This window comes from Brachycentrus maculatus, unplaced genomic scaffold, assembly GCF_059751285.1.
Source record: "Brachycentrus maculatus isolate JH-2025_06_01 unplaced genomic scaffold, ASM5975128v1 h1tg000450l, whole genome shotgun sequence".
NCBI classification, from domain to species: domain Eukaryota; kingdom Metazoa; phylum Arthropoda; class Insecta; order Trichoptera; family Brachycentridae; genus Brachycentrus; species Brachycentrus maculatus.
Window position 1 is genome coordinate 19,301 of NW_028281197.1, and position 23,146 is coordinate 42,446.

The 23,146-nt window shown below is 33.7% G+C and overlaps 1 protein-coding gene across 1 annotated transcript; it reads right to left on the reverse strand.

The window, feature by feature from the left end:
* Window positions 1–1,408: 1,408 nt before the first annotated feature.
* On the reverse strand, window positions 1,409–22,618 carry LOC148302469 (pancreatic lipase-related protein 3-like). Its single transcript, XM_088271567.1, has 6 exons — window positions 22,514–22,618; window positions 19,265–19,359; window positions 15,635–15,744; window positions 13,542–13,815; window positions 4,846–5,088; window positions 1,409–2,227 (listed from the first exon to the last, which is right to left on the reverse strand). The coding sequence occupies exons 2-6, from the start codon at window positions 19,350–19,352 to the stop codon at window positions 1,905–1,907; spliced, it is 1,038 nt and encodes a 345-aa protein (XP_088127693.1). The 5' UTR covers window positions 19,353–19,359; window positions 22,514–22,618; the 3' UTR covers window positions 1,409–1,904.
* Window positions 22,619–23,146: the final 528 nt, after the last annotated feature.

Below are 23,146 nucleotides of genomic sequence, written 5' to 3' on the forward strand. Positions count from 1 at the left end.
CTTTATAACCCCTTGGTGCGAAGTAGACTCGAGAGTGGCTCGATGATTTGGGGGCCACACGAGCTTAAGTACTCTCTTATGGTAGAGAAAGTCCAAAAGAAGTTTTTGAGGTATCTCTACATGAGAGAGTACTGCTATTATCCTTGGCTCTACCCGACCCAGTTTCTCCAGGGTATGCTTGGCTACAATAGTTTAGAGACTAGAAGGAATGTGTATTTGATTACGCATTTTTATCGATTGTTGCGCGGTATGATCGATAATCCTGAAATTATCCAGAGCATTGGTCTGTATGTTCCCGATAGTTACCTAAGACAGCGTCGGCATAGATTGTTTCACGTTCCTATACACAGGACCAACCTGCCGATGGTTATGCCTGTAGGAAGAGCTACCGCTATGTTGAACAATATCACATTGGATATTGATCTGTTCCATGTGTCCGAAGGAGTTTTCCGAAGCGAGATTCTTCTACACATTTAACAAGAGTCTTCTTGCGTAATTTTTAATTTGTTTTTTTTTTAATGTATACGCCTTAAATGTTTGTTTGTAATGTATATATTTATTATTGAATAAATTGAATTGAATTGAATTGAATTCTTTAAACACTTATTTGTGACTACCGGTTTTGTAAAATCATTCCATCACCAATTTATATTCCCGTTAATTTATTAAAATTATGGTCTCCAGATATAAGGTGATTAGCAAATTCCGAAAAATTATTACTATTAAGGCACCTTGGATGTTCTTTAACTGTGATATTGAATTTACGCAATGTTTTTCCTACACAATTGGAACAAATTATTTTCTAAACATCGGAATGATTCAATTAAGCTTCGTTATCTTTACAATTTAATACCAGATTACCTTTATTATTGTTTGTATAAAAAGCTGGACTAATATTTTTTGGCAAATTATAAGAAATGGTATAAGTAAATGATTTATAAACAAAATTATTTTCTACGGTTTTTGGAGAATATAAATATTTTTTATTGAAATCAATTTTAAGTTTTCCATTCAAAATGTTTTGTATCAATTCAATTTTATATCCGTTATTAATAGCAATGTGTTAAATAATAGATAAATATTATTTTTTGACATCTCATCAAAGACGAAGAAGAATATGGAAGTCTAGGCATTTACGGGGCTGACGACCTCCATAGCCTGGTTTAAGTGATCATTTTACACACGTGTAACACTCACCAATTCTACCCATTATTGACAACCACACTACTCAAAGTCTTGGAAGCTCTATTTTTATTTTTATTTTTTTTTTATTTTATTGGAAGGAAGAACAACAGTAACAATATATGATAAATCAGAATACAAAAAAAAATGAGTACCAATTACAGTTCTTCACACCTATGCATAAGAAAAGTCTATATATAAGAAGAGACATGAGACAAAGATGGGATAAAGAGAAAAGGAGATGGCAGTGATAGGAAAAGAAGAAAAGGAAAGGACAGGGAATAGAATTACTTTTTTAGGTTTATAAGATTTCGAACAATTTAGCTATATGAACCATTTCGCTATATCTTCAATTTAGCTATATCTTCTATAAATATGAACCAATTTTGAAACATTGTTCTTGAATCACTAGAAGTTCACTTGAGACATCTATTACTGAGATGAAAATAAGCTTTTTATTGAGCAGAAACTCTTTTATTAGTATGTGAGGTCCAAATCCTGGATTATTATCACACACATGAGAAACGCCAGTAAATATCATTTTCATTTTTATTATTTAAGCTTATAATTTGACCAGATAATTTATTTACAACATTTTGTTTTGTATCAATTCAATTTATATCCGTTATTAATAGCAATGTGTTTAATTATAGAAAACTCTTCATCGAAATTCATTTTATTTAATAGATTAGAGATAATGACCTTTTATAACATAATTATGATCAATCATCACCAATAATAGAGTTATACCAAAGCCTTTCGGGTCGAGTACCTTCCAGCCCAATACCAAATAACTTTTCTCCGTTTGTTCGTAAGTAGTACGATCCACGAGCTTTAGGAGATGTCTCGTATCCAATGTATTCCTTCTCGTTGTAGATGCAGTGGCCTCTCTGGAAGCTCTCCCAGTCGTCGCATTTCACGCCCATAAAGCTTTTTGGAAACAATACGGATTCAGCGAAATATCTCCAGGCTCGCTGATGATCACTTATAAAGTCATGTGTGCCTGGCTGGATGAGTCCACCATTCGGATAGAAGTCCACGTGTCCTGAAGAAAACATACCTTTCATTTCGGAAACAGTCCAAAAAAATATGAAGTGATAATGATCCACCACAATAGTAGAAATAAAAATACAACAAATCGTAGTCATACAGGCGAAAGTGACCAAGAGCATATCTTGCAAAAACGTGATCATTGACTATTTGATATCTTACTAGCTTAATATTGCCATGAAAAAAATCCCAAAGGATTTTAAACCTGGAAGTTTAGTATATTGATTTGTTAAAAATGACTAACTGCATTGGTGTTTATTTTCTTGCCAAACAAAAGTGACTTAAATGACCCTCCTGAACATTTTACGTTTTGGCAGTTGGTCACTTTCTCCTGGACGACTACGAAATATTGGATGAAACAAAGGATGAAAGTAGATTAGTCATTTATTGAACTCAAAACTGCGCCAGTAGCACCACATCTCAAAAGCCTCCAGCTGCTCCCATTCTATCCGCTCGATAATCCAGGTTTTGCTTCCATACAATAGTATGCTCCAGTCTACAGTTTATTTTTTTTTCTAATTTTTATACTTATTTTATTAGATTAAAAAAACATCTCTTTAATTATTGTTTGTTTTATCCATATCAATTGAGAACTATTAGTGAGATGAACTATCTCACCAATAGATGTCTTTAGTAAAAATTCTAGCGATTCATGTATGTATGTACAATGTTTCGAAAATGGATCATATACAAAACTCTTTTTACAAAAAGGTATCTAAATCATCAACATTGTCATTTTCGAAAAAGACACCCATGATTCTTCTTCTTCTTCTTTTTCCATGTTCGCTCCCTAGGTGGAGCATATGGCCAACACGAGTCGTCTCCAAGTCACTCTGTCACGCGCCATCTCCTTGGCTTCCTCCCAGGTCAGTCCGGCGTCTCGAAGTTCCGCTGAGTATAGTCGGTGAATGGTCGTCAGCGGCCTTCCGGGGCGCCGGAATCCTCGGGGTTGGAAGAAGAGACATGAGGGGTTGATGCCCTCAGGTGGCATTCTAAGGACATGTCCCAACCATGTCCACCTTCTTCTCTTCAGGACTTCCAGTATGAGGGGCTGTTGAGTTCTTCTCCTCACATCGTCATTCCTGACGAAGTCATACCACTTTATACCCAGTATTCGCCTCAGGCATCTATTTTCAAAACTTGCTAGTTTCTTGCTTTGAGCTTTGGTGAGGTGCCACGACTCACATCCGTACAGCAACACTGTTAGGATGCAGGCGTTAAAGAGACGACACTTGGTTTTTGTCGAGTAAAGCAGTGAGTCCCAGACATTGCGCATTTTATTGAATATAGCTCCTGCCATTCCGAGCCGTACATTCAGTTCCTTCTGGACACTACCATCCTCCACCATGAGTGTTCCAAGGTATCTGAAGGTGTCGACTCGAACGAGCGCTCGTCCCTCACAAGTAAGATGTTGATCTCGGTCCGGACAGGCTGAGTTGCACATGACATTGGTCTTTTTGGCGTTCACTCTTAGGCCTAACCGAGCGGAGTTTATTTGGAGGGAGTCAATTATATCTTGCAGGGCTCCGATCGATGTATCTATTAGAACTGCATCGTCCGCATATTCTAAATCGCATAATTTCTGAGCAGGACTCACTGCAATTCCTCGATCCGGTGGAATTGACATTCGTAGGATGAAGTCAAACATGATGATGAAGAGAAATGGGGCTAGTACACAGCCTTGCTTCACCCCAGTAGAGACCTCAAATGGTTCACTGCACACATCATCTATTCTAACGCAGCATTCGCTGTTAGTGTGAAGCGCCCTGATAATGGCCACAAATTTTGACAGGAACTCCATATGCTTCTATGATATTCCAAAGAGAAGACCTATGCGGGCTGTCGAAAGCTTTTTCGTAGTCTACAAAACAGCAGGCAAGGGCGCAGTTCCATTCGTTACTTTGCTGTAACAGGCATCGTAAGTTATGTATATGGTCAGCGCACGCCCTGCCTGGTAGAAAGCCCGCTTGGTTCTCTCTGAGGACTCGCATTATTGGTTTTTGGATTCTTGCCAAAATTATTTGTGCCAGAATTTTTCCAGGAACGCTTAAAAGAGTAATGCCACGGTAGTTATCACACAACAGCGGATCACCCTTTTTGTGGAGGGCTATAACTTCCCCGTTTACCCAATCCTTCGGGCACCTTTCCTCTTCCCATATCTTTGAAAGTAGGTGATACAGGGGGTCGAGGAGAGCGTCCATGATTCTAGCGTTAGAAATATCCTTTATAACATTTTGAGTGTGTCCAAATACTTGTTCACAAATATGGACTATCTCCAATTATAGGATAATTTTAAATATTATTTTTTGACATCTTATCAAAGATGAAGAAGAATATGGAAGTCTGGGAAATTGATGTCTCTGGTGAAGTTCTAGTGATTCAAGAACAATGTTTCAAAATTGGTTCATATATACAGAGTTTCCAAGAATTTGAGAGGTGTGGTTGTCAATCATGGGTAGAATTGGTGTATGTTACACGTGTGTAAAGTATCACTTAAAAACCAGCTTATGACAATCGTAAGCCCCGTAAATGCCGAGACTTCCACATTCTTCTTCATATATGTTGAGATGTGAAAAAATAAAAGCTATTTATCATTTAAGTGAGATTTCTAACCTCTTGACTTTGTGTCTCCCAAACCTCCAATTGCCGTGTGGGTGACATCCACAAAATCAGCATCTCTTTCGTGGAGTGACAATTCTAGAGAATCGCTGAAGAAGCATGGACCGACTGGATCAAGTCCGCTTAACCTGCCTATTTTGTCTTTTGAGACAGAATTAAATCGGTTGAGGGCTTCTTTTGTTATCTGACATCCACCACTGATACAGACCATATGAATATTTTTAGGATTAATTCCAGCTGAAAGCAAAAATGAAATTATAATAGAAAAATCAGGAATGTATTCCTTAAAGTGCTCATCGTGTCCCAGCCTATGTATAGGAAAAACATCTAGAATTTTTTAACATCCGTTGTAAAGAGCATACAAGATATATTATTTCGAAAAATAAAAATACTTTGTATTCTGATCCACTCACATTTTTATTAACCAACTAGTTTCGGCAACAACCTGTTGCCCTCTTCAGGGTTTCATTTATTACTAGTTTATTATTAGTAATAAATAAAACCCTGAAGAGGGCAACAGGTTGTTGCCGAAACTAGTTGGTTAATAAAAATGTGAGTGGATCAGAACACAAAGTATTTTTATTTCTCGAAATAATATATCAATATGATCCACAAAGTAAATGCTTTCAATATTCAAAACAGAATACAAGATGCCTAAAAAAAATAATTTTTCTGAATTTGCCAATCACCTTATAGAAAATAAAGATAATCATTTGATAAAAATAAAGGTCTAAATATATTACACACATACAATAGTGGACTTAAATTAGATTACTTAAAAATATATAAGAAATTAAAAAGGCAATTAATAATAATTTACAACTAATAAATACACAAGTACCTAAATGATTTCGCTAAAAGTCCGCTATTAAATATGTTTCCAATCACTCATCATCCCTGATCCCTTTTGACTGTGACTGCCAATCAACACAAAAAAATAAAGCCACTTGAGATCTACCTTATCTTCTTTACCTAACCGTCAGAATATTTTGAAAATTGTTAAGTAGATAGTGTTTTGGCATTAATCATTATTGATAAAGAAGCGGTTAGCTTCGAAACCGGTAGACATTATAATTAAGTTATAATAAAATATTCAAGTGATTTTAAATCAAAGTTTAATTGTAGAAAATTCTTTTTAAAATTAATTTTGTAGTGAAAGAATTATTTTAATTTACAAACAAAATTACAATAGAAAATAATAAGAACAATTAATAACATACATATTTTATAGTTTTAATGACATCAAATATACATTTATTATTTTTGGCATCTCAATATAGAAGAATAGGAATTTTGAAATCTAGGGATTTACGGGGCTTACGACCGTCATAGGTCATTACATAATAAATCACTTTACACACGTGTAACATTCGCCAATTCTACCCACCATACTACACTACTCAAAGTCTTAGAACTTCTACATACCTCTGTATTATATTAAATTCGAAAAATTTAACTTGAAATTACTAGAATTTTAGTAGAGACATCTATGGCGAGATGAAAGAAGCTTTTTTACTGAGCAGAAATATATTCTTTATCATCTATGTTGTGATGTGAATTGTTTAAGCTTATAATTTGACCAGAAAATTTCAACATTTTGAGTGTGTTCAAATACTTGTTCATAAATCTGGATTACCTCCAATTATATGAATTATTTTTCATATTGGAGATAATCCAGATTGGTGAACAAGAATTTGGACAATCTCAAAAAAAACATACTTCCCAAATATTCGAAATCATCTATCTGTTCAATTTTTGTTTTTTCGCATTCAACAGCAACCACTTTCCTTGCACACATTATGCACCCTTAATACCAGCTCCAACAGATCTTCTGTACTCTAAAGCAAAAAGCAAAGTATTCGGCTTTTTTTTTTTTTTTTAAATATGGAATGGCGTTGCACATGTAAAACAATGCATTTGCCAATGTCAAGTTACTTGAATTCTTAATTATAAAATATGATATGATAAAAATTATAAAGATAAACTATAAATTTATTTTATTTAATTTTAGAAAAACAATCAACAGTCTGTACAAATTTGGGTTCCTGCTCGCCAGGATGAGATGGATATCTGTAGGGAGGGGAATAAGCGGGGCCAGAGATTTAAAGAAATTTGGCATTTGGTCATTTATTGGGCAAACAAAGAATATATGGTTAAGGTTTTCCTCTTCGCAACGACACTCGCAAATGGGGGAGTCAGAGACACCAATCCTCGCAAGGTGCTCTCTCGTACAGCAATGACCCATCCTCATTCGACAAATGGTGGATGTATCTTTCTTGTTCATCGAAATTTTCCTAAACCAAAGACGGGACGGGACAGTAGGCTGAATGAGAGAGTAATGTTTACCCTTTGAAATTTTGGAGGAGTTCCATTTGAGGGACCAGCTGGAAGACATATCAATATTTGGAATTGTCAAAAGGTCATCAGATGGGTAGTTAGAGAAATTCGTACTTCCATTTAAAACGGCTTCCTTAGCTAGAGAGTCGGCTTTTTCATTTCCCGGAATGCCATGGTGGCTTGGAATCCAGGCGAGAGAAACCTGAACGTTTTTTTCTTTGAGTAAATATAATTTCTCACGGATTTGGAATATTAAATGGGATTGGGCTTGTTTGAAGGGATTGCTGCTAATTTTTTGAAGAGAGCTTAGAGAGTCGGATAAAATGAGGCACCTTTCAAACTTTTTGGTCATAATGTAGGAAAGAGTTTCTCTTAAAGCCAAGCATTCCGCAGTAAAAACTGACGAAGGTTGAGGAAGTTGGAATTGGGCACAGTAACCATCATCGAGACTGTAAAAAGAAGCTCCTGAATAGCCAGATATTTCCAATTTGGATCCGTCTGTGAAGAATAAAGACCAGTCTTTCCATTTTGATTCAATTATGGAGTTGAAAAGGGAAATCGGACTAGGGGATTTAGTCCCTACTCCAATGTGGGTTATAATGTTTGGGGAAAAAATATGATGAGAGTAAGGGAAGTTATAAAGGGAGGGGGTGGGAGATCGGAATATTTCTGGGATAAATTTTGACAGTTTTTCAAAACTTTTTGCGAGTGCTGGATAAGGCCTATTATGTAACACACGGTTAGATGTTACAGAGTTTAGTAATTTCTTAGATGCCAAAAGAGATGGGTGATTTTCAAAAGCTAAACATTTTATCATGTATCTGTCAGATAGATATTGTCTTCTAATGTCTAGAGGAGGATCCATAGCTTCTAATTGGAGGGCATTTGTGGGGGAAGACTTCATCGCACCCAGGATGATTCTTAAGCATTTGTATTGAATAACAGACAGTTTATTCAATAAGTATATTGGGAGGGGGTCAATTATGATACTGCCATAGTCTAATTGGCTTCTAACAAAAGCGTTGTAAAATAGTTTTAGAGTAAGAGGATGAGAGCCCCACCAAACTCCTGCTAGAGCTCGGAGAGGGTTAATTTTTCTTTCACATTTTGTGATTACAGAATTTATGTGAGGGGCCCATGACAATTTCCTGTCAAAAATAATTCCTAAAAATTTAGCCTGATTACTTATAGGAATGGAGATATTGTCAAATTTTATAGAGTTAAATGGGATTTTATGTTTTTTCGAGAACAATACTATTTGGCTTTTTGAAGGAGATAGTTGAAGGCAATTAGAAGTGAACCAAGTATTGAGAGAAGTCAAGGCTGATTCAAGTTTATTAATAGCAGTTTTCATATCTTTATGTGAAATATATATTACAATGTCATCCGCATACTGCAAGATTTTGCATTTTCCCGAGACTGTTGATTCCAGATCGAAAGTATAGATATTATATAGTAAAGGACTAAGTACAGATCCTTGAGGGAGGCCCTTCCAGATTTTTCTTTCTATTTTTTTATACGTCCCATTTACAATAATAGTTCTTTCTTTTAATATATTTAGAATCACCTGAACAATCTTAAAAGGAAAGTTTAACGAGCATAGTTTAACTTTGAGGACATTAAGGTCCACATTATCATAAGCTCCACAAATATCGATAAAAGCTGCAGCGGTGCATTCATTTTGAGAAAACGCTACACGAATATCTGTTGAGAAAATAGAGAGATTATCGGTGGTTGATTTGTTTTTACGGAAACCAAATTGTGAAGCAGACAGTAAGGAATTGCTCTCCACAAACCAGTCTACTCTATTTTTTATCATATGTTCAAAAAGCTTTAGCATACACGAAGATAACGCTATGGGGCGGTATGAATCTCCCTTCATTGGGTCTTTATCAGGTTTTAGAATAGGGATTATCCGCTGAATTTTCCAATCAGCTGGAATTATTCCAGTTTCAAATATTTTATTTAGTATATTAATATATTTAAGTAAAATTTGTTGTGGAAATTTTTGAATCAATGAGTATGGGATCATGTCTAAGCCGGGGGATGAGATTTTAACATATTCTAGGGGAAGTAATAACTCCTCAATCTGGAAAGGTGAGTCAAACCAAGATTCTTGATTGAGAATGACTGAAGAGTGGGATGGGAGTTCTTGGATTGTTGGAACATGAGAAGGTGCCAATTTGTCAACGAAATCGTAGATCCAAGCTGAATCATCGGAAATTTTTTTGAGTGACGAAGAAGATGGGGACCTAAATTTTCTTATGGCTGTCCAAACATCAGTCAATGGGGTTTGAGGTGAGAGAGCGCAACAGAAAGATTTCCATCCTATTCGTTTTTTCTGTTTTAATATTTTTTTTGTCTCAGCTTGAACTCTTTTAAACTCCAAAAAATTTAATTCACTCATATCATTTTTATATTTGGACATACAATTTTTTCTATTTTTAACAGCTAGACTGCACTCGGAATCCCACCAAGGGCATGGCGACGGATTCCTCCGAGTCTTTGGATTTATTTTAGGGGTGGTAGAATTAACTGCGGACATAATTGTGTCTATAAATTTAGAATACTCCAGTGGGATATCGAAGTCGCTCGCAGGATGAGATTTGGAATTATTTTTTCCCAAAATACTAACAAAGTTAGTCCAGTCAGTTTTTTTAAAATTATAAATGGTGTTTTGAGTTCTAGGGGTGATGCGAGACTTAAGAGGTATGTGAATAGTGATTGGGAAATGGTCACTCGAATGAGGGTCGTCTAAGATACTCCAGGTTACCCTAGATGCTAAATCGTTAGAGCATAATGAGATATCAACAGCGCTATGTCTATGAGATGGAGAACTTAATCTGGTAGGAGAGCCGTCGTTAAGTATACATATATCGTTATCATCAATGAAACTTAAGATGTTCCTACCTGAGCGGTCTGTATAAGCACTCCCCCAGCTGAGAGAATGTGCGTTGAAATCACCTAGTATGAAAAATGATTTGGGCAACAATTTTACTATATTATTCCAGCCAGACAGATCAAAAGGGATGTTAGGGGGAATATATACTGAAATATAGGATACATTGTTTATAGAGGCTGCAACAATTTGGAAAGATGAGGAGTTTGGGACTAGGATGTGGGAATAGTGAAGATGGTTTTTAATAAGAAGGGCTGCTCCTCCTCTACCATCGGGTCGGTCATCACGCAGGCAAATATAACCTGGGATAACAAAGTTGTATCCTGGCTTGAACCAGGTTTCTGATAAAGCAGCTATGTCAATTTTGTATTCCTTTAGAAGGGAACATAAATCTATTTTATTCGAAATAGCACTACGGCAATTCCACTGTAAGATAGATAATTTTGACTCCATCTCGTTAAGATGAGAGTCTTGTGTAATAGGGGTGATTATGTTATTAGAGGAGATTGGAATTTTGTGAGGCATTGTGATTTTGGAGAGTTGAATTGGAAGTGGTTTTGGCAGCGTTGTACGGTTTTTGGGGGGAGTTTTCGAAAATTGAGGTAATAAGTATGATTAATTGAGAAAGTACGTGTGATAAATTATCCGGTGTTGTAACACTGGCCTCTTTATTGCCAGACTGAAGAGCACAACCATCGGGAGAATTCGTATACGGTAAAAAGGAAATGGACTTTAATTTATCAAGAGTTGATTTGCTAATGTTAGGAAGAAACAATGACCTCGGAGCGGATTCTTTATAAACCGTCTTGTTATACGACAAAGGTTGTGAATGAGAAGATTGTTGGATATTACGGGATTGTGAGGAAGTGGTAGACTTTGTTATATCTGCGTATGATTTTCCCTTGCTAAATGTGGACTTGGCAGCCTCGTTATATGAAATATTTTGTTCAGTCATGCTCCTCTTTATTAAATTTTGCCTCAAATATTCAGGACATATTCTATTGGTAGCTAAATGATTACCTGAACAATTTACGCATGTAGCATTCTGAATTTCAACTTCGCAAGTCTCACCCATATGCTCCAATCCACACTTGAAACATCTAGGTTTGGACCTGCAAATTGTCTTGGCGTGTCCATAACGACAGCATGCGAAACAAAGAATTGTAGGATAGATGTATAGCTCAACGTCTATTACCGAATAGAATGAAAATATCTTTTTAGGGAGAATCTGCCCTTGAAAAGTAAGAATAACAGTTTGGGTGGGTACCCACGAGAATTTTTGGTCTACAGGCGAAGTGACTTTTCTCGACAGTCTTCGAGATTTTGTAATCATACCACATTCATTTGGAACCTCGATATTTTTTACAATCTCTTCATGGGTCCACTCTAAAGGGATACCCCTGACCAGGCCCATGCGAGAGACCATATGGTACGGGATAAATACTTTATAGTCATATGTTTCCAAAGCATTATCATCAATAAAACTATTTGCCGCTGAGTATGTCAAAAATTGTACAGAAATCCGGTTTCGGCCGATAGATTTTATTCCTGCACGAGGAACAATACCAGGAATATTTAGGGATTGCAAAAGTTTGCCAAAATCGATGATATTCAAAGAGAAAGAAGAATTGGGGACAACGTTTTTTTGGACAAAAACGCAGAAAGGTCCACTGTCTCTTTCTGTGTATTTGTTTTTGATATATTCTGACTGTAAGGAAGAAGGATCATTAGATGTTGAAGGGGATAAGGTTTTCGGAGTTGCATTATGAATATCTTTGGCAGAATCAGTTTTAGAAATTTTTCTGATTTTGTTGGGGAGGATTGGAGACGTGGGTAATGAAGAGTTGGAAGAAGATGTAGATGGGATGTCGGGAGGCTCCTTACGACGTGTTTTAATTCTTTCCATACTTATTCAGAAATAATCCAATGAGTGTATAGAAAGAAAAATATATATATATAAACGAAAAATATTATATGCAACTAAAAAATATTATTGTTGCAATTTACTATTACAACTAGGAAAATAATAAAGTACGAAATTTAAGAATTAAAATAATAAAATAACGATAGATTTGGCTTATCTGAGAAGTAATCCTTAATCAGCAACCATTTAAACTATAAACAACTTATGTAATATCGAAAAAAACTCAAAATATGACAAAATTATTGGAGCTATGTAATATATGAACTGACAAACACAACTGTCAAAACTCAAGTCCAAGTATTCGGCTTAAACTAAGATTAAAAACATGAGTGTGTCCAAATACTTGTTCACAAATCTGAATTATCTCTAATTACAGGAGTTATTTTGCACATTATTTTTTGGATTTCAAATGATTGGAATTGTAAGCTTAAATAATAAAAATTAAATTGATATTTTCTGGCGTTTCTCATGTACGTGATTATAGTTCAAGATTTGGTCTTTACATACTAATAATATAAGAGTTTCTGCTCAATAAAAAGCTTCTTTTCATCTCACCAATTTTCTTATTTCAATTAGTCTCTAATGAAGTTCTAGTGATTCAAGAACAAGGTTTCTAAATTGGTTCATATATATATATATAGAACTTCCAAGAATTTCAGTGGTGTGGTTGTCAATAATAGATAGAACTGGTGAATGTTACACGTGTGTAAGGTGATCACTTGAAGCAGACTATGAAGTTCGTCAGCCCCGTAAATGCCCAGACTTCCATATTCTTCTTCATGTTTGATGAGATGTCAAAAATAATAAAAACTAAGATTCATTCACGTAAAACTACTACTACTTATACTATTACTACCATCACACCGTTTCCCCGCAAGGGTAGGCAGCGAGAATAAAACGCCACGATTATCTGTCCTAACATACAATGTCTTTCTGTCCGCCTCCGAGGTGTAGTGGTCAGCGTGTTTAGCTACCGTGCTGGAGGTCCCGAGTTCGATTCCCAGGGGGGGTGAAAATAAATATTAGTGATTTTACATTGTAATATTTATTTTATATTACCCTGGACTGGTTCCTGATGCGCAAGAATGATCACCTTGCCTTCATGTAAGTAATGATCAAGATAACACTGCGTCAATTCGATGCAGTGCCCTATGCACCATTGGGTGTGGATAAGGGTTATAAGTAACATACACTCTTCCCTTTCTTCACATCCATACATCTAGTCATACATGGTTTTTGATCACATAGACTTTTGAAACCACCCGATTTTATGTTCTGATTGATCTGATCGTGCCAAATCTTTTTCGGCTGTCCTCTTTCTATTTTCCCGCCCAAATTTGCCATATATATTTTTTTCAATTATCCCTTGTCCAGCCTTCCATTCCTTTCTATCATCGTTTTCAATTCTGTCTTACCCATTCGTCTGAAGGAGCACATTTCAACAGCGTTCACACTGCTTTCATCCTTCCTACCTTCACGTAGAAAAGTTGATATTTAGTTTTTCTTTTAAATGTATTTGTTTGTAAATACCTTTCACGAGGTTCGACAGCTGATTTCCGAGTTCTTCACCGATGAATTTCATAAAAGTCATATACCTCAGGAAGTTTTGTAATACTGGTTTTAGTTCCTCGACATCAATATAAAATATATTTTTTCCTCCTGCCATTATAAATGTTTCCGGAAAGATATTGTAAAATGAACTCGAGTGCATTGTAAGACCAGGAACAATTAGAACCATGGAAAGATTTTTGATGTAATAAGGATCCATCGCTAATCCTGTTATATTTGTCAGCGGGTATCGAGACTGTAAATAAAGAATAATGCGTGTGATAATAAAATACAGTATCGAACAGATTAATATAATAATAAAACCCTTATCCGCACCCCAATGGTGCATAGGGCACTGCGTCATATAAACGCAGTGTTATCTTGATCGTTTACACATGTAGGAAAGGTGATCAGCCCTCCGCTTCAGTTACCAGTCCAGGGTAATATTGAATAAATATTCATATTTATTTTACCCCCCCTGGGAATCGAACCCGGGTCCTCCAGAACGGTAGCCGGGCGTGCTGACCATTACACGGAGGCGGACATCGAACTGATTAATTGTTTTTTTTTAAATACTTCCAATTACTTGTTCACAAAATCTGGATTATCTCCAATTACAGGAGTAATTATTATTATTATCATTTTTTGGACATCAAGAATCAATGAAGAAGCTTCTTTTCATCTCACTAATAGATGTCTTTAGTGAAGTTCTAGTGATTCAAGAACAATGTTTAAAAATCGGTTCATATATATATATGAACCCTCCGTCCGCCTCCGTAGTGTAATGGTCAGCACGCTCGGCTACCGTTCTGGAGGTCCTGGGTTCGATTCCCAAGGGGGGTAAAAATAAATATAAGTGATTTTTTCACTGTAATATTTATTCAATATTACCATGGACTGGTACCTGAAGCGGAGGGCTGATCACCTTTCCTTCATAAGTAAAACGATCATGATAACACTGCGTTTATAAGACACAGTGCCCTATGCACCATTGGGGTGCGGATAATGGTTTTATTATTATTTTATTATATATATACATATATGTAGGACTTCCAAGAATTTGAGTAGTGTGGTTGTCAATAATGGGTAGAATTGGTAAATGTTTCTCTACCGTAGTGCAATCAATTTTGGAGAGCCAATTCCAACAAATTACCGATAGATTTTCAATTAGGTCTAGCAAAATTCTTGACAAGCCCAACACAGTTCATTGTTTTTTTTGTGAAAAATTTCATCATTTTTTTTAAATTTGTGGCAGGGGCTTTGAATCCTGCTGAAATATTTCATTATCATTTGACCTTCGTTTTTGTATCTCTGGTAGTATCTTTTCCAGTAAAATTGGGTGATACTTCTTACGATTTATCATCTCAGTCAGTGAAAGAAGCAACTCTTGTCTGTTATACGAATAACACCCCCAAAATATTTTTTTGAGAGAGTGTTAAAAATACGAAAAAAAGTTAAACTTTTTTTTAACATATTTTTAACATATATTTTTAAAAGACTTACCAGCCCAGACTTCCATATACTTCTACATCTATGTTGATATGTTTTTTTAAAATTATTTTATTAATGACGAAATCCAGAATTCTCGAACAAAAAAATCGACACATTTAAATTATTAATAGATTTATATTATCCACTAACACTTCGTGATGGAATTGCATTTTTAATATTTTATTAGATTAAAACCAATATTTTTAGCTTTTCCACTTTTTTTTTATTTGACCAGCGACCGGGTTTCGTCGTTACCGACATCATCAGACTGGTGGGAGGCTATACAAATTGTTATGTTATATATAAAACAAGGCAGGAGTTATCAACTCAAAATCATGGTTATCAACTCCTGCCTTGTTTTATATATAACATAACAATTTGTATAGCCTCCCATCAGTCTGATGATGTCGGTAACGACGAAACCCGGTCGCTGGTCAAATAAAAAAAGTGGAAAAGCTAAAAATATTGGTTTTAATCTAATAATATATTTAAATTATTGTCTCGTTTTTTGTGTGAAACGAAAGTTGTCATGAAAATGAGATATTAATTTATGTATGCAGTATTATAACGTATGTAAAACTCACACGATGTTTTTCTGTGAGGATATCAAGGGTCACTTGAGTAATGTTTGGTTCTTTTTCCGTCTCTACCATTTGACTATATTGGTAGCCCAAAATTTTTTTCACCTTTTCACCTAGAAACAATATAATTTTTTTAATATTAATTTTATTCGTATATATTGCAGTGACGTGTCTAGCTTTAATCCTTTAGTGACCAGGACTTTTGGGGTTACTACTACTACTACTAATACTGCTACCATCACGCCGTTTCTCCGCATGGATAGGCAGAGAGGATGGAACGCCACTCTCTTCTGTCCTGACATACACTCCTCGCCTCATTCACACCCATACATCTAGTCATACATGCCCTCCGATTACGCGGACTTTTGACACCACCAGATTTTAGATTCTGATTGATCTGATCGTGCCAAGTATTTTCCAGCTTTCCTCGTTCTGTTCTCCCGCTCACATTCGCCACATATACTTTCTTAGTCCTTCTCTTATTATCCATTCGCTCCACATGTTCATACCACCTTAAATAACTCTTCTTAATATTTTTAACTATCCATTGTTCACCCTTATATTTCTTTCTTATATCTTCGTTTTTAATTCTGTCTTACAATGATTTTCCACACATTCGTCTGAGGGAGCGCAATTCAACAGAGTTTACGCTGCTTTCATCCTTCTTTTACCAGTTCAATATTTCTTTTCTAACAAATTAGTGTCGGTACCAGCACTCCGTTTGGCTTCCATGAACATGTTTTTATTTGCAATCACTCTGTTCAAAGCACCATTTATTCTATTCCTACATTCACTCTTCTCTCTATATATTTATCCACTTTTCCATCCCTTGTGAACATGCTTCCTAGATATAAAAATTACTGCACCTGTTCACGGGATTCATTATGTATGATAATTTTGAATTCGCCAGAATTCAATATATCATTATTCACGTGACAGAATTCATACGACAATATCTTTTTATCTAGAATAAAATAACTAGAATAAAATAACATGGATCCATTTGGAAAAAATAGAGGGTTGTTTAACAAGTTCCCAAGGCCCTATGCTTATTTTTTTATATTTCTTTCTAGAAAAAAGCCCACCGTCTTCGTGCGACTTCTTCATCACACAATCTATGTAATTACAAGTAATATTTCTTGCCACTTTTTCTTACCAAAGTTTCTATGAACTTATATTTGAAAAACTAATATCAGAATCGTAAATTCAATATGGTTAGTTTAATGCGCCGAATTTTCTACGAAATTATGAAATTAAAAATAAATATTAATGAAATTATTTAAACTTTAAACATAAAGAGTAAATCTACTCACGAGCAGGCATAGACTCTTAAGTCAGAGTTTCAGGGCTCAAACCCACTCTATCACAAATTTAAACCTGTTTCTAATAATGAGCCACTTAGGCTCACAGAAATATATGTATATATATATATATATATATATATATATATATATATATATATATATATATATATATATATATATATATATATATATATATATATATATATATATATATATATATATATATATATATATATATATATATATATATATATATATATATATATATATATATATATATATATATATTTATATATATATATATAGAAAGTATGAAATCGAAATATTTTTGTAAATAATAAAAACACAAATATTTCACTTAAAAAAAAATGATTTCAATTCAACTGAAACCATTATCGCAGCCTTGCATTCGTATTCCTTACACCACCATTCGAACATCTATCACACATCGTTTTGCTGCACATTCGTCCGAGAGATCGCTTTTCAACTGCATTCAGTCTGCTTTAAACCTTATTTTGCCTACTCCATGCTTCACTTCCATACATCAGGGTTGGAACCAGGTCTCCATTGTGCCCTGCCAGTTTAGCTTCCTCTGAGAGGTTTTAGTGAAAACAAATTTCCTTAAATCTCAAGATTTTTGCGAGATATCTACTTATGATATTAGCCAACTAAGGAGGAAAATATTTGCATAAATATATTTTTTTCCTAAAATTAAACCGTTTTTTTATGATATGTTCTAGCACCTATTTAGTATCATTAGGATATACATATATTTCATTACAAATGTGCTAGTATGTTGCCTAAGCAATTAAATAATTAATAACATACAAGAAACAACTTTATTTCTTTATCAATCCATTCGACCATCTATCATACATCGTTTTATCGCACAGAGAGATGCAATTTCGACTGCAAATCCATGCGTTGTAAAATATCAAAAACGTTATTAATTTAGTATCATATGTTCCAAAAAATATAAATTGAAAATCAATAGATTTTCAATGGAGAAAAAATTAGTTCAAAAATGTACCAAAACACGGCGGAAACATTATGTATGACCATATATTTATATTATTTTTTACATATCATCAACGATGAAGAAGAATATGGATGTTGTAGCCTTCTTTTTTCTTCAAAAACTTATTTTCATCTCACCAATAGATGTCTCCAGTGATGTTCTGGTGATTCAAGAACAATGTTTCGAAATTGGATTATATATATAGAGCTACCAAGAATTTGTGTAGTGTGGTTCTTATATAATGGGTAGAGTTGGTGAATGTTACACGTGTGTAAAGTGATCGCTTAAGCCAGCCTGTGGCGGGTGTCAGTCCCGTGAATGCCCAGACTTCCATATTCTGCCTCATCTTTCATGAGATGTCAAAAAATGTATTAAAAAAATAACTCCTACAATTGGAGATAATCCAGATTTGTGAACGAGTATTTTAACATACTCAACATGGTGTAAACCATTTAAATAAAAAAAAAGCAAGCAAAAATGGAGAAAAAAGATAATTGAATTTACACCTTACCGAATTTGACCCGAGAAGCTTAATTTTAGTTCTTATATGCTTAGTCAACCTACTGTTAAGGTTGCATTTCAAAAATATCAATCCTTAACTTTTACTAAGCTTATAGTATTATTTTTTCACATCTCAACACAAATAAAGAAGAACATGGAAGTCTGGGTATTTACGGAGCTTAAGACCGTCATAGGCTGGTTTAAGTGATCACTTTGCACACGTGTAACATTCATCAACTCTACAAATGATTGACAACCACACTACTCAATTTTTTGGAACTTCTATATACAAATATTATATATTGACCAAATTCGAAACATATTGCTCGAATTGACTAGAAACTACGGTGGGATAAAATAAGCTTTTTATTGATCAGAAACTCTTACATTCGCATGTGAGGTCCGAATCCTGGATTATATTCACATACATATATTAGAAACGCTAGAAAATTTCCTTTTAATTTTTTTTTATTTGAACTAATAATTTGACCAGTTAATTTATTTATAACATTTTTATTGTGTCCAAGGTATGCTCACAAATATGGATTATCTCCAATAAAAATAATATTTGGAGTTAATCCAGATTTGGGCACATTTAACAAGTATTTGGGCACAATTAAAATGTTGTAAACTAATAGTCATTGATTTGGGCAGTACTCTCCATCCTAAAGCAAAAGGGATATCTCACACAAAAATTTCCTCTCAATTCAATCATTATCTTTATCAGCTTGACTGCATACTAATTTGGTGCTGAAAATTCACTGCGTTTAAAATTATTTATTTTTATAGAAAAAAAATGTAAGAACTTACAACGTGTATACGTAGCTAACTTGGTGAAATTTATTTGTCGTGTCTCCATGATCAGAACACATGTCAAAATGATCACGATTGTCTTCATATTTCAGCTGCAATGACAACAATTACATTTTTCTAATGTTTGGTGACAGTTAATAGTATAACAATAGATTTGTCACTCGTCCTAGCATCAAAATATAAGGATTTACACTTTAATTAAATTAAACACTTCAATAATCCACTTTATCGAGTTTTATTTTTATTTACGACTAGTTTCGAAAACGACAATTGTTTTCATCTTCTGGTACAAATTAAAACTGAAGTCTGAAACTGAAAATTTTATAAAGCGGGAGAATATTCAATTCGGTGGATTATTCAAGTGTTTAATTTAATTTTATTAATTGTTTCGGCATTAACTTTGTGGTAAGACATGTTACAATAATTAAAGAAAACACTTCGTTTTTTACCACTTGAGTTTTATTATATCATTTTTATTATATCATTTTATTTGTTTATGTAATCAGTTTGATTTAAAATGACAATGCTATTTCCTTTATCTGATCTAGTAAAAATAAGTTCTTTATCATTTAAAGAAACTTAAAAATGATGGAAGTTTAACTTCTGAAACATGTAGTCTATAATAAAACTCAAGTGGTAAAAAACGAAGTGTTTTCTTTAATTATTATAATTTAATTAAAATAATCATGTCATTCCACAAAGTTTATGCCGAATCAATAAATAATATAGGATTTACATATTTACGTATTCATTTTTAAATCAAACACAGTTTTTTCAGTCTACTAAAGTATTCTATTGTTAAAAACATATAAAAATTCATATTGTGACACCCGTTTGACTTATTGTGACATGCCATAACTAGGCGAGACAATTTTTGCAATATTAACATTTAAGTAACCCTTATCCGCACATCAATGGTGCATAGGGCACTGCGTCATATAAACACAGTGTTATCTGGACCGTTTACACATGAAGGAAAGGTGATTAGCCCTCCGCTTCAGGTAATATTGAATAAATATGACAGTGAAAAAATCACTTATATTTATTTTATCCCCCTTGGGAATCGAACCCGGGACCTCCAGAACGGTAGCCGAGCGTGCTGACCATTACACTACGGAGGCGGACGAATATTATTATATATATAAGATATATTATAAGATTAATCGAAACATTAACATTAAAATGTTAACATTTATGTGTTTTTAACAATAAAATACTTAAGTACACTCAAAAAAATTGTGTTTGATACAAAAATTAATATATAAAAATAAATGGAGTTCTATAAAAAAATGATTTATAAATTGATATGGCGTTTAATTTGTAGATCTCAATAATTTATATTTTAAATATTAAAAACAAACTCTGACTTTTAGGGTACACAGAGATATATTGTATTTTTTTTTTCAAAAAAACATACGAATAAAAAAAAAAATCCTGACAAGCGTTTCGAATTTTTAAACTACCGTTTAATTGTTATTTATTAAAATATGCGAGATCCAAGACGTCGTTAGGTGGGGAAGACAATGGTATGTGCGTGAGGAGAATGGAACCACCCAGACTCCCCTCCATCGCATTGTTCGGCCAACCCAAAGGTAGACTCCTTAGGAGACCACCAAAATCACGGATTTGAAAAACAATTTTTGGAATTCAACATCTCAGGAGGCTAATTCATCTTAAAAACAGGCCACATGGTCTACACTAAGAAGAATAATTATGTTTAAATGAATTAAAATATACACCTTAGTAGATCCTAAGAAACAGTGTTTGATTTTAGTATTTAAAATAAATTAAATAAGGATTTGTTAAATTTAGTGGTGTCCTGAAGATGAGACAACCTGGAAAATGAACCATCATTACAATAAAAAGGGTGTGAATTCCCGTTCGCTGTCCACTAGTTATTTAAATATAATTTTTAAAATTAAACTCTTGTATCATACCACTTGTTGCGTTTTATTTTATTACACACGACTACTTTCTAAAACTACAGATGTTTTCGTCGACAGGTTATAACAAAAACTAACGAGCAAAATTATTATTCAGGTATAAGTATATAGAGATCAGAAAAAAAAAGTCAGAAGACAGACTTCCACGTGTCGCCCTTCAAGGAAACCCTGAAGAACATAGACCCCCAGGCAGACCTCCAAAAAAGTTGGAATGATACCTCACAGTTAACATCCCAAGAGCGACAGGCGGAGGCATAAACAGATTCTTAGGATCTACAAAAGAAGAAGAAAAAAAGAAGAAGAAGAAGAAGAAGAAGATAAAGAGGTGGGTTGGGTAATAACTAGAGGGGGGGGGTGTTAAAGAGCCGGACTTTTTATTATGGTAATATAGATAATAATGGTGATGTATTTTGGAAAAGCAAATATTTCATTAATATATGTAATTATTTTTTGACATCTTAACAAAGATGAAGAGAAATATGTGAATCTGGGTATTTACAGGGCTTACGACCGTCATATTGAAATGTCAAAAAATATCTCCTAATTGGAGATAATCCAGATTTAAAAACAAGTATTTGGACACGCTCAAAATGTTGTAAATAAATGTTTTATCAGAATTCATTTTTTTTTCAAATTTTTTTTATTTATTCACTTTTCGGTAAGACATGATTAAATTGTAAAAGAAAAACACTTGATTTTAATCATTTGATTTTATTTGATTAAAATGACTAGCTTCGGAAGCTATGCTTCCATTTTCAGGTATAAATATAAACTGATTTTTATTATAGTTTGCATTTAGACCTGAAGATGGAAGCACAGCTTTCGAAACTAGTCGTTTTAATAAAATAAACTCAAATGGTAAAAAAACAAGTATTATTCTTTTTACGATTTCTAAGTTGTTCATTACTTGACTTTTGTATGCGACTGTGTGTAATGATTTAGTATTAAAATAATTTAATATTAATTGGTTGGTTGGAAGATTTTGCTTTTTAGCAATAAACCCGCAATGTACTTTTATTTTAATTAATTAAATAAAAAGTGTAAGTTACTCAAATGAGTCAAATAATCATAAATAATGCCACAAAGTTAATGACGAATCAATATATAATAGTATTTTATGTTGAAATGTAACTTTGTTTTAAAATCAAAAGTGAATTTAAAATGAAGTTACGTTTTAATTTTAAAATGGAAAATCACAAAGTTAGTGCTTCAAGTATAAATAAAAGAATTTCAGGTGACTAGTTAGTCCTGAAAATTTTGAGAAGTCCTTAAAATTATTAGTAAATTAACGAATTGTATCTACGTGTATTTTTATCTCCAGTTAAAGCGCTGAATTTTTCTTCCACTTTATTCTCGAGAGACTAAATTTACACTGATAGGCATATCTTTAAATTTTAGATTCACTGCAGTCATTACAAATTACGGAGTGAATACTATTAAAGTAATTTTCCGTAAGGGATCAATATTCATTTTTTTACACGTAGCAATTCGATCTTACCAAAATAACAAAAAACCAGTTTAAAAAAAAAATATTTAGTAATACGAATAATTAAATATAATAATAATGTACAAATTTCAACGAGCTTATTATTATATAAGCTTTTAACGTGAAACCTAACACGAGGAGCCACGCTGTGTTCAAATTATTTTTTGTTTTATACTTAAGTTTAAGGTTTTATACAACCTGTTGTATAAAATAACTAGAAGAAATGAAAAAAAAATTACAATGTTTTTAGTATATCCAACTACTTGTTCACCAACTAAAACGTAAAATTTCCATTATAAATGATTTTAAGTAACCAGGAATTCTAGCTTGTTAACTTGTTACGTTTTGGTGCGATTTAATGATTTCATATTGGTTTAATACAGGATTGGTCACGCTTTGTCGCAACGTTAACTAACATTCCGATAGAACACAGTAAACAGAACAGATTTG